Below are 11,847 nucleotides of genomic sequence, written 5' to 3' on the forward strand. Positions count from 1 at the left end.
TGAAAGGTATTGAAAACAGGGGTGTCAATCATTTTGACCCCTTCCTTTTTGAGATAAAAATTCTTACTTCTTTCTCTGAGCAATTGTATTAGTTTACAATAATATAATTCCCCCTTTTTTTTTTGCTTACAAAATACAGGTAACTGCGAAAACTAAAGTAAACTCCAACATTGTGTCTTAATAGGGCGTTGGGCCACCACGAACCACAACAGCTTCAATGCACCCAGGCATAAATTCTACAAGTGTCTGGAACTCTATAGGGCAGGCATAAATTCTACAAGTGTCTGGAACTCTATAGGAGGGAGGCGCCATAAATTCCATCATTTGGTGTTTTGTGATGGTGTTGTAAAATGCTGTCTCAAGCATTTCACCAGAATCTCCCATAAGTGTTTAATTGGGTTGAGACCTGGTGCCACGTTCCTGACCTGTTTTCCTTTGTTTTGTATTTGTTTTAGTTGGTCAGGGCGTGAGTTGGGTGGGTTGGTCTAGGTTTGATTTTCTATGTTGGGATTTTGTGTTCGGCCTGGTATGATTCTCAATCAGAGACAGCTGTCAATCGTTGTCCCTGATTGAGAATCATACTTAGGCAGCCTGGGTTTCACCTGTGTTTTGTGGGTGTTTGTTCCTGTGTCAGTGTTTGGGGCACACAGGACTGTTTCAGGTTAGTCACGTTTGTTGGTTGTTGTATTTTGTAGTGTTTGTTGTTTTCCCATTAAAATATGAATACTTACCAATCCGTAAAAGTCTACATTGGATAAAACCAGTGGCCTATCAGAATGCCTATCAGAATATCAGTGCTATCTGTTTATTCAAACTGTTTATGTCCTGTACAAAGAAAACAAAAAAAGACAGTTTACTTTTACATCTCAAAAGGCATCTAATAAAGTGTGCCTGAAGTGTGCGTGAATAGCATTCTGTAAATACAGTGCCTTCGGCGATAGTATTCAGACCCCTTGATTTTTCCACATTTTGTTACGTTACAGCCTTATACTAAAATGGATTAAATGAAAAAAAAATCCTCATCAATCTACACACAATACCCAATAATGACAAAGTGAAAATAGGTTTTTAGAAATGTAACCAAATGTATTGAACATAAAAACAGAAACACCTTATTTACATAAGTATTCAGTACCTTTGCTATGAGACTCGAAATTGAGCTCAGGTGCATCCTGTTTCCATCCTTGAGATGTTTATACAACTTGGAGTCCACATGTGGTAAATTCAATTGATTAGACAAGAATTGGAAAGGCACAAACCTGTCTATATAAGGTCCCACAGTTTACAGTGCATGTCAGAGCAAAAACCAAGACGTGAGGTCGAAGGAATTGTCCATAGCGCTTCAAGACAGGATTGTGTCGAAGCACAGATCTGGGGAAGAGTACCAAAAAATGTCTGCAGCAATGACGGTCCCCAAGAACACAGTGGCGTCCATCATTCTTAAATTTAAGAAGTTTGGAACCACCAAGACTCTTCCTATAGCCCGGCGAAACTGAACAATCGGGGGGAGAAGGGCCTTGGTCAGAGAGGTGACCAAGAACCCGATGGTCACTGACAGTGCTCCTCTGTGGAGATGGGAGAGCCAGAAGGACAACCATCTCTGCAGCTCTCCACCAATAAAGGCCTTTATGCTAGAGTGGCAAGACAGAAGCCACTCCTCAGTAAAACATGACAGCCAGCTTGGAGTGTGCCAAAAGACACCTAAAGGACTCTCAGACCATGAGAAACAAGATTATCTGGTCTGATGAAACCAAGATTGAACTCTTTGGCATGAATGCAAGCGTCACGTCTGGAGGAAACCTGGCACCATCCCTACCGTGAAGCATGGTGGTGGCAGCATCATGCTGTGGGGATGTTTTTCAGCAGCAGGAACTGGCAGACTAGTCAGGATTGATGGGAAAGATGAACGGAGCAAAGTACAGAAAGATCCTTGATGAAAACCAGCTCCAAAGCACTCATGACCTCAGACTGGGGCGAAGTTTCACCTCGCAACAGGATGATGACCCTAAGCACACACCCAAGACAACACAGGAGTGGCTTCGGGACAAGTCTCTGAATGTCCTTGAGTGGTGCAGCCAGAGCCCGGACTTGAACCCGATCGAACATATCTGGAGAGACCTGAAAATAGCTGTGCAGCGACACTCCACATCAAACCTGACAGACATGAGAGGATCTGCACAGAAGAATGGGAGAAACTCTCCAAATACAGGTGTGCCAAGCTTGTAGCGTCATACCCAAGAAGACTCGAGGCTGTAATCACTGTCAAAGGTGCTTCGACAAAGTACTGAGTAAAGGGTCTTAATACTCATGATAAAGTTTTTTATTTATAATACATTTTCAAAAATGTCAATCTGTTTTTGCTTTGTCATTATGGGGTATCGTGTGTAGATTGATGAGGGGAAAAAAACTATTAAATACATTTTAGAATAAGGCTGTAACGTAACAAAATGTGGAAAAATTGAAGGGGTCTGAATACTTTCTGAATGCACTGTATAAAAACTGTAGCATAACGACGGAATCTAATACAGGCCTATGTCTCCCCTCACCTGTTTAACGATGTAGATTAACTCCTCAATCTCCACAGCTTTGTCATCAAAGAGGGATTTCCTTTTGGCAACTAGGAAAGATAAGAATCAGCAAGTTACATATCCATTACCATATTGTGGACACTAATTACATTCAACAACAACAAAAATCCCTTTAAAAAGATTGATTCCTTATGTATTGTGAGTTTTTCTAGTTTGGCAAAAGTGTTTCTCAAGTCCTTCCCAATCCTCCTGTTAAATAGAAATAAACAAACAGTTGAGTAGGCTATATGGATTCTGATAGAGGGGCTATATATAAAAAGATGTATCTGTTCTCATAATTAATGAGTGTTTATAACACAGTGTAATGCTACTAGCTTTGCCATGAGGGTAAAGTCACTGTGTTGTCTGATTGCCCTGAGGGCTGGCTTACTGGAATAGACCCCATCCTGGAGAAAAAGGAACCTCAATCAACATTGATCAGTGAAATTAAACTGGGTGGTATGCAATTGTAAAGTACATCCCCACCCATTGTAGGGAAGCTAGAGAATATTTTGATTCTCGACATTTGATAGTAGTTCTGAACGACATACAGTCGTGGCCAAAACTTTTGAGAATGACACATGTTAATTTTCACAAAGTCTGCTGCCTCAGTTTGTTTGATGGCAATTTGCATATACTCGAGAATGTTATGGAGAGTGATAAGATGAATTGCATTTAATTGCAAAGTCCCTCTATGCCATGCAAATGAACTGAAACCCCCAAAAACATTTCCACTGCATTTCAGCCCTGCCACAAAAGGACCAGCTGACATGTCAGTGATTCTCTCGTTGACACAGGTGTGTGTTCACGAGGACAAGGCTGGAGATCACGCTGTCATTCTGATCGAGTTCGAATAACAGACTGGAAGCTTCAAAAGGAGAGTGGTGCTTGGAATCATTGTTCTTCCACGGTCAACCATGGTTACCTGCAAGGAAACACGTGCCGTCATCATTGCTTTGCACAAAAAGGTCTTCACAGGCAAGGATATTGCTGACAGTAAGATTGCACCTAAATCAACCATTTATCGGATCATAAAGAACTTCAAGGAGAGCGGTTCAATTGTTGTGAAGAAGGCTTCAGGGCGCCCAAGAAAGTCCAGCAAGCTCCAGGACGTCTCCTAAAGTTGATTCAGCTGCGGGATCGGGGCACCACCAGTACAGAGCTTGCTCAGGAATGGCAGAAGGCAGGTGTGAGTGCATCTGCACGCACAGTGAGGCGAAGACTTTTGGAGGATGGCCTAGTGTCAAGAAGGGCAGCAAAGAAGCCACTTCTCTCCAGGAAAAACATCAGGGACAGACTGATATTCTGCAAAAGGTACAGGGATTGGACTGCTGAGAACTGGGGTAAAGTCATTTTCTCTGATGAATCCCCTTTCCGATTGTTTGGGGCATCCGGAAAAAAGCTTGTCCGGAGAAGACAAGGTGAGCACCTGTCTCTTATACACATCTAGATGTGTATAAGAGACAGGTCCCGTGTCATGCCAACAGTAAAGCATCCTGAGACCATTCATGTGTGGGTTTGCTTCTCAGCCAAGGGAGTGGGCTCACTCACAATTTTGCCTAAGAACACAGCCATGAATAAAGGATGGTACCAACATATCCTCTGAGAGCAACTTTTCCCAACCATCCAGGAACAGTTTGGCGACGAACAATGCCTTTTCCAGCATGATGGAGCACCTTGCCATGGCCAGGAAACTCCCCAGACCTTAATCCCATTGAGAACTTGTGGTCAAATTCTGACAAACTCCAAGCATTGATTATGCAAGAATGGGCTGCCATCAGTCAGGATGTGGCCCAGAAGTTAATTGACAGCATGCCAGGGCGGATTGCAGAGGTCTTGAAAAAGAAGGGTCAACACTGCAAATATTGACTCTTTGCATCAACTTCATGTAATTGTCAATAAAAGCCTTTGACACTTATGAAATGCTTGTAATTATACTTCAGTATTCCATAGTAACATCTGACAAAAATATCTAAAGACACTGAAGCAGCAAACTCTGTGAAAATTAATATTTGTGTCATTCTCAAAACTTTTGGCCATGACTGTACATGGCCTTTCTATGTTGCTCATTTGACTCACCTGTCTCCCCTGTAGTGACCTGCAGACTAACTGGAACTCATTGGTGGGGTCCCTGCCAGACATGTTGCTTATGTCCACCATGGGTCAGGTGGAGGTGGACTGGGCTCTGTGAGTTGTGGGTCCTGTGGCTGGATCAGCAGTGATTGGGTCTGGGCAAGCCCTAGGTACACCCCTTCCTGGCTGTTCCTAGGATCGTGGCAACGACGCGTGTTCATGGATGCTCAGATACAATCACCTTTTGGAGAAAACACAGAGTCCCACTTTAGACATCAGTACATCACCCGGGCCGAACTCCCTGCCATCCAGAACCTCTATATCAGACGGGGTCAGAGGAAGGCCCTAAAAATTGTCAATGACTCCAGCCACCCAAGTCATAGACTTTTCTATCTGCTACCTCACAACAAGCGGTACCGGAGCGCCAAGTCTGTGACCAAAAGGCTCTTGAACAGCTTCTACCCCCAAGCCATTAGGCTGCTGAACAGTTAATCAAATGGCTACCCGGACTATTTACATTGACCACCTTTATTATTTATTTATTTTAATGGTTTTGCACTGTCTCTCTTGCAATGGGTCTATGCACACCCACTAGACTCTACCCAAACCCTCACACATACTAAACTGACTCCAACACACACACACCGCTGGTGCCACTATTTATTATATATCCTGACTGCCTACTCACTTTTACCCCTAGCCATAGGTACATACTGTATTACCTCAACTTCCTTGTACCCATGAACATTGACTCTGTACTGGTACTCTTTGTATCTAGCCTCATTGTTTTGTGTTACCATTTCCTTTTTTATTTAGCAAATATGTCTTCATTTTTAACTCTACACTGTTATAAATGGGCCTGTGAGTAAGCATTTTACTGTACTTCAAGTCAACATCTGTTGTATTTGACGCACGTGATCGATACAATTTTATTTTGGTTTGATTCACCTGACTCCAGTAAGAATTGTGTTAAACGTTTCCATCAAAAAGACTTGTAGAACCAAGATGACAAGTACATCAAACTGTCCCAGGAAGCACTGCATCTGAAATGAGACAGTAGCTGCTAGCTAGGCTATCAACAAGTCACTTGTCAACTAATCACCAAGCCCTCAATGAGTTGAATGAGGTGTGTTTGTCAAGGGCTACTAAGATACTGTGTACTGTTGGGTGTACTCAAGGACCAGGGTTGGGCAACACTGGTCTGTCTACAAGACTATTCTCAAAGAGTGACTTATTTCCCCTTGCTTACTAAAAGATAAAAGAACAGAGTAGTCAATGGAAAAGTGAGAACCAATGTGTGAGGTAAGTGACCGTTAGGTAAAATAGTTTTCCAGGCCCCCACCAAATCCTGATTTCCAGAATAAAGGATACAGTTCTGTTACATAATGTGCCTGACATGCAAATAGCTCGAATGTCCCATAGCTTTATACAATCATTAGGGTCAGGGTTATTAACCAAGTCAACCAAGAATGGAAACCACATATCCTGAGGCTGCATTCATTGTAGCTGGGGATTTTAACAAGGCCAATCTGAAAACAAGACTCCCTAAATTCTATCAGCATATCGATTGTGCAACCAGGGCTGGTAAAACCCTAGATCATTGTTATTCTAACTTCCGCGACGCATATAAGGCCCTCCCTTCGGAAAAGTTGACCACGACTCCATTTAGTTGCTTCCAGCCTATAGACAGAAACTAAAACAGGAAGCTCCCGCGCTCAGGTCAGTTCAACGCTGGTCCGACCAATCTAATTCCACGCTTCAAGATTGCTTCGATCACGTGGACTGGGATATGCTCCGCATTGCGTCAAACAACAACATTGACGAATACGCTGATTCGGTGAGCGAGTTTATTAGCAAGTGCATCGGCGATGTCGTACCCACAGCAACTATTAAAACATTCCCAAACCAGAAACCGTGGATTGATGGCAGCATTCGCGCGAAACTGAAAGCGCGAACCACTGCTTTTAATCAGGGCAAGGTGACCGGAAACATGACCGAATACAAACAGTGTAGCTATTCCCTCCGCAAGGCAATCAAACAAGCTAAGCGTCAGTATAGAGACAAAGTAGAGTCGCAATTCAAGATGTATGTGGCAGGGTCTACAGTCAATCACAGATTACAAAAAGAAAACCAGCCCCGTTGTGGACCAGGATGTCTTGCTCCCAGACAGACTAAACAACTTCTTTGCCCGCTTTGAGGACAATACAGTGCCACTGACACAGCCCGCTACCAAAACCTGCGGACTCTCCTTCACTGCAGCCAACGTGAGTAAGACATTTAAACGTGTTAACCCTCGCAAGGCTGCAGGCCCAGACGGCATCCCCAGCCGCGTCCTCAGAGCATGCGCAGACCAGCTGGCTGGTGTGTTTACGGACATATTCTTTTATTTTACCCAAAAATGTTACCCCCTTTTCTCCCCAATTTTCGTGGTATCCAATCGCTAGTAATTACTATCTTGTCTCATCGCTACAACTCCCGTACGGGCTCGGAGGACGAAAGTCGAACCATGCGTCTCCGAAGCAACAACAAGCCGCACTGCGTCTTAACACAGCGCGCCTCCAACCCGGAAGCCAGCCGCACCAATGTGTCGGAGGAAACACCGTGCACCTGGCCCCCTCGGTTAGCGCGCACTGTGCCCGGCCCGCCACAGGAGTCGCTGGAGCACGATGAGACAAGGATATCCCTACCGGCCAAACCCTCCCTAACCCGGATGACGCTAGGCCAATTGTGCGTCGCCCCACGGACCTCCCGGTCGCGGCCGGCTGCGACAGAGCCTGGGCGTGAACCCAGAGTTTCCGGACATATTCAATCAATCCTTATCCCAGTCTGCTGTCCCCACATGCTTCAAGACGGCCACCATTGTTCCTGATCCCAAGAAAGTTAAGGTAACATAGCTAAACGACTACCGCCCCGTAGCACTCACTTCCGTCATCATGAAGTGCTTTGAGAGACTAGTCAAGGACCATATCACCTCCACCCTACCTGACACCCTAGACCCACTCCAATTTGCTTACCGCCCCAATAGGTCCACAGACGACGCAATCGCAACCACACTGCACACTGCCCTAACCTATCTAGACTTGAGGAATACCTATGTGAGAATCCTGTTCATTGACTACAGCTCAGCATTTAACACCATAGTACCCTCCAAACTCATCAAGCGGGAGACCCTGGGTCTCGACCCCGCGCTGTGCAACTGGGTACTGGACTTCCTGACGGGCCGCCCTCAGGTGGTGAGGGTAGGTAACAACATCTCCACTCCACTGATCCTCAACACTGGGGCCCCACAAGGGTGCGTTCTGAGCCCTCTCCTGTACTCCCTGTTCACCCACGACTGCGTGGCCATGCACGCCTCCAACTGAATCATCAAGTTTGCAGATGACACTACAGTGGTAGGCTTGATTACCAACAACGACGAAATGGCCTACAGGGAGGAGGTGAGGGCCCTCGGAGTGTGGTGTCAGGAAAATAACCTCACACTCAACGTCAACAAAACAAAGGAGATGATCGTGGACTTCAGGAAACAGCAGAGGGAGCACCCACCTATCCACATCGACAGTAGTGGAGAGGGTAGTAAGTTAAGTTCCTCGGCGTACACATCACGGACAAACTGAAATGGTCCACCCACACAGACAGCATGGTGAAGAAGGCGCAACAGTGCCTCTCAACAGTGCCTCAGGAGGCTGAAGAAATTTGGCTTGTCACCAAAAGCACTCAAACTTTTACAGATGCACAATCGAGAGCATCCTGTCGGGCTGTATCACCGCCTGGTACGGCAACTGCTCCGCCCACAATTGTAAGACTCTCCAGAGGGTAGTGAGGTCTGCACAACGCATCACCGGGGGCGAACTACCTGCCCTCCAGGACACCTACACCACCCGATGTCACAGGAAGGCCATAAAGATCATCAAGGACAACAACCACCCGAGCCACTGCCTGTTCACCCCGCTATCATCCAGAAGGCCCGAGGTTTCGCAGTCAGGTGCATCAAAGCAGGGACCGAGAGACTGAAAAACAGCTTCTATCTCAAGGCCATCAGACTGTTAAACAGCCACCACTAACATTGAGTGGCTGCTGCCAACATACTGACTCAACTCCAGCCACTTTAACAATGTAAAAATGTAGAAAAAAATGTATCACTAGTCACTTAAACAATGCCACTTAATATAATGTTTACATACCTTACATTACTCATCTCATATGTACAGTGGGGAGAAGAAGTATTTGATACACTGCCGATTTTGCAGGTTTTCCTACTTACAAAGCATGTAGAGGTCTGTAATTTTTATCATAGGTACACTTCAACTGTGAGACGGAATCTAAAACAAAAATCCAGAAAATCACATTGTATGATTTTTAAGTAATTAATTAGCATGACATAAGTATTTGATACATCAGAAAAGCAGAACTTAATATTTGGTACAGAAACCTTTGTTTGCAATTACAGAGATCATACGTTTCCTGTAGTTCTTGACCAGGTTTGCACACACTGCAGCAGGGATTTTGGCCCACTCCTCCATACAGACCTTCTCCAGATCCTTCAGGTTTCGGGGCTGTCGCTGGGCAATATGGACTTTCAGCTCCCTCCAAAGATTTTCTATTGGGTTCAGGTCTGGAGACTGGCTAGGCCACTCCAGGACCTTGAGATGCTCTTACGAGCCACTCCTTAGTTGCCCTGGCTGTGTGTTTCGGGTCGTTGTCATGCTGGAAGACCCAGCCACGACCCATCTTCAATGCTCTTACTGAGGGAAGGAGGTTGTTGGCCAAGATCTCTCGATACATGGCCCCATCCATCCTCCCCTCAATACGGTGCAGTCGTCCTGTCCCCTTTGCAGAAAAGCATCCCCAAAGAATGATGTTTCCACCTCCATGCTTCACGGTTGGGATGGTGTTCTTGGGGTTGTACTCATCCTTCTTCTTGACACCCCCGGCTTGAGCAGGGGGACCTTGCGTGCGCTGCAGGATTTTAATCCATGACGGCGTAGTGTGTTACTAATGGTTTTCTTTGAGACTGTGGTCCCAGCTCTCTTCAGGTCATTGACCAGGTCCTGCCGTGTAGTTCTGGGCGTCCTCACCTTCATCATGATCATTGATGCCCCACGAGGTGAGATCTTGCATGGAGCCCCAGACCGAGGGTGATTGACCGTCATTTTGAACTTCTTCCATTTTCTAATAATTGCGCCAACAGTTGTTGCCTTCTCACCAAGCTGCTTGCCTATTGTCCTGTAGCCCATTCCAGCCTTGTGCAGGTCTACAATTTTATCCCTGATGCCCTTACACAGCTCTCTGGTCTTGGCCATTGTGGAGAGGTTGGAGTCTGTTTGATTGAGTGTGTGGACAGGTGTCTTTTATACAGGTAACGAGTTCAAACAGGTGCAGTTAATACAGGTAATGAGTGGAGAACAGGAGGGCCTCTTAAAGAAAAACTAACAGGTCTGTGAGAGCAGGAATTCTTACTGGTTGGTAGGTGATCAAATACTTATGTCATGCAATAAAATGCAAATGAATTACTTAAAAATCATACAATGTGATTTTCTGGATTTTTGTTTTAGATTCCGTCTCTCACAGTTGAAGTGTACCTATGATAAAAAATGACAGACCTCTACATGCTTTGTAAGTAGGAAAACCTGCAAAATCGGCAGTGTATCAAATACTTGTTCTCCCCTCTGTATATACTGTACTCTATACCATCTACTGCATCTTGCCATAATACCTGTATCACTAGCCACTTTAAACAATGCCACTTTTATATGTTTACATACCCTACATTACTCATCTCATATGTATATACTGTACTCGATACCATCTACTGCATCTTGCCTATGACGTTCTGTACCATCACTCATTCATATTTTTATGTACACATTCTTCATTCCTTTACACTTGTGTGTATAAGGTAAGTTGTTGTGAAATTGTTAGGTTAGATTACTCGTTGGTTATTACTGCATTGTCGGAACTAGAAGCACAAGCATTTCGCTACACTCGCATTAACATCTGCTARCCATGTGTATGTGACAAATACAATTTGATTTGAATCTGCTGTTAAAAATATGTCTAAAAATATCTACAAAGCACAGTAATGCAAAACAGAACAATCCAATGATGTAAAATCCAGATTACAATTTGTTGATTGACCTAATATTAGTTGAGGTACTAGCGGTCTATCCATTGAAGGCACAGCACATGCTTGTTAGTTCATATAATGATTGGGGGCGTCAAGTAGCCTAGAGCGTTGGACTAGTAACCGAAAAGTTGCTAGATCGAATCCCCGAGCTGACAAGGTACAAATCTGTCATTCTGCCCCTGAACAAGGCTGTTAACCCACTGTTCCTAGGCCGTCATTGTAAATAAGAATTTGTTCTTAACTGATGACCTAGTTAAATAAAAAATTAATTGGCCTAACAGTAAAATTATGGTCAGAACAGCAAACAAGTATTAAGAAGCTACTTTGTTCGTTAACTTTAGCTGGCTAGCTAGGTACTTCATTACACACAGCCGGGCGGCTAATATTAACTCTCAGAATCGACAAAGTATAATCTAGGACCAACGGCATCAATATTCATAAATGTTATATTCTCCTAGATGTATCTAGCTAACAGAAGATGGAATGACTGTGTGTGTGGTGAGTGAATGGCAATATCCTCAAAACAAGCCTGCTGCTAGTTAGCATTCTGGTTACCAAAACTGAATTAGCCTAGCTAGCTGGCTAGCTACTACTAGGTTAGGTAACAATTTAACGTTAGCTACTGTAGTAGGTAGCGTTACAGTAAAAACATTGGCACAACAAAAACAGTCTGGATACATAACTAAGCATGTGTTATAAGGGTATCTTTTCGACCCATAGTGAGGTTTCAATACCAACAATATCTTACCGGTAAGTATATGGCTCGCTACTTATTTATCATTTTTATTTGATCACTCCACCAAATACAGTATAATACGAAGATAGGCTAAAACTGCTTCTCCAATATAATACCACGTTCAAAACAAATGGGAACTCGGAAATCTCCGACTTCCGTGCGTTCAAAACAACTGGAAACTGCGAAAAGAAACTATCTCCGACTGGGAAAATCGATTTGAACCGTCATCCAACTCGGAATCCCAACTCAGGAACTCTATCTAGAGCTCCGACCTGAAGATCACTGATGTCATGATTTTACCTCGTATCTTTCCGAGTACCCAGTTGTTTTGAAGGCGGCATTTTACC

At 44.3% G+C, this 11,847-nt stretch overlaps 1 protein-coding gene across 1 annotated transcript; it reads right to left on the reverse strand.

Annotated features, from left to right (window-relative positions):
- Window positions 1–783: 783 nt before the first annotated feature.
- Window positions 784–11,847, reverse strand: LOC111950780 (syntaxin-5-like). Its single transcript, XM_070434527.1, has 6 exons — window positions 11,513–11,847; window positions 4,647–4,881; window positions 2,904–2,974; window positions 2,722–2,777; window positions 2,547–2,617; window positions 784–825 (listed from the first exon to the last, which is right to left on the reverse strand). Exons 2-6 carry the CDS (start codon window positions 4,725–4,727, stop codon window positions 784–786), a joined length of 321 nt encoding a protein of 106 aa, XP_070290628.1. The 5' UTR covers window positions 4,728–4,881; window positions 11,513–11,847.

The sequence above is a fragment of the Salvelinus sp. IW2-2015 genome, linkage group LG23 (genome assembly GCF_002910315.2).
Source record: "Salvelinus sp. IW2-2015 linkage group LG23, ASM291031v2, whole genome shotgun sequence".
Classification (NCBI taxonomy): domain Eukaryota; kingdom Metazoa; phylum Chordata; class Actinopteri; order Salmoniformes; family Salmonidae; genus Salvelinus; species Salvelinus sp. IW2-2015.

Coding starts and splice junctions, on each gene's coding strand:
- LOC111950780 (XM_070434527.1), bottom strand. CDS start 4,727: ATGGTGGACATAAGCAACATGTCTGGCAGGGACCCCACCAATGAGTTC. Junction 2,975..4,646: donor GGTCACTACAGGGGAGACAG/GTGAGTCAAATG, acceptor CTTTTTCTCCAG/GATGGGGTCTATTCCAGTAA. Junction 2,618..2,721: donor ACTAGAAAAACTCACAATAC/ATAAGGAATCAA, acceptor TATCTTTCCTAG/TTGCCAAAAGGAAATCCCTC.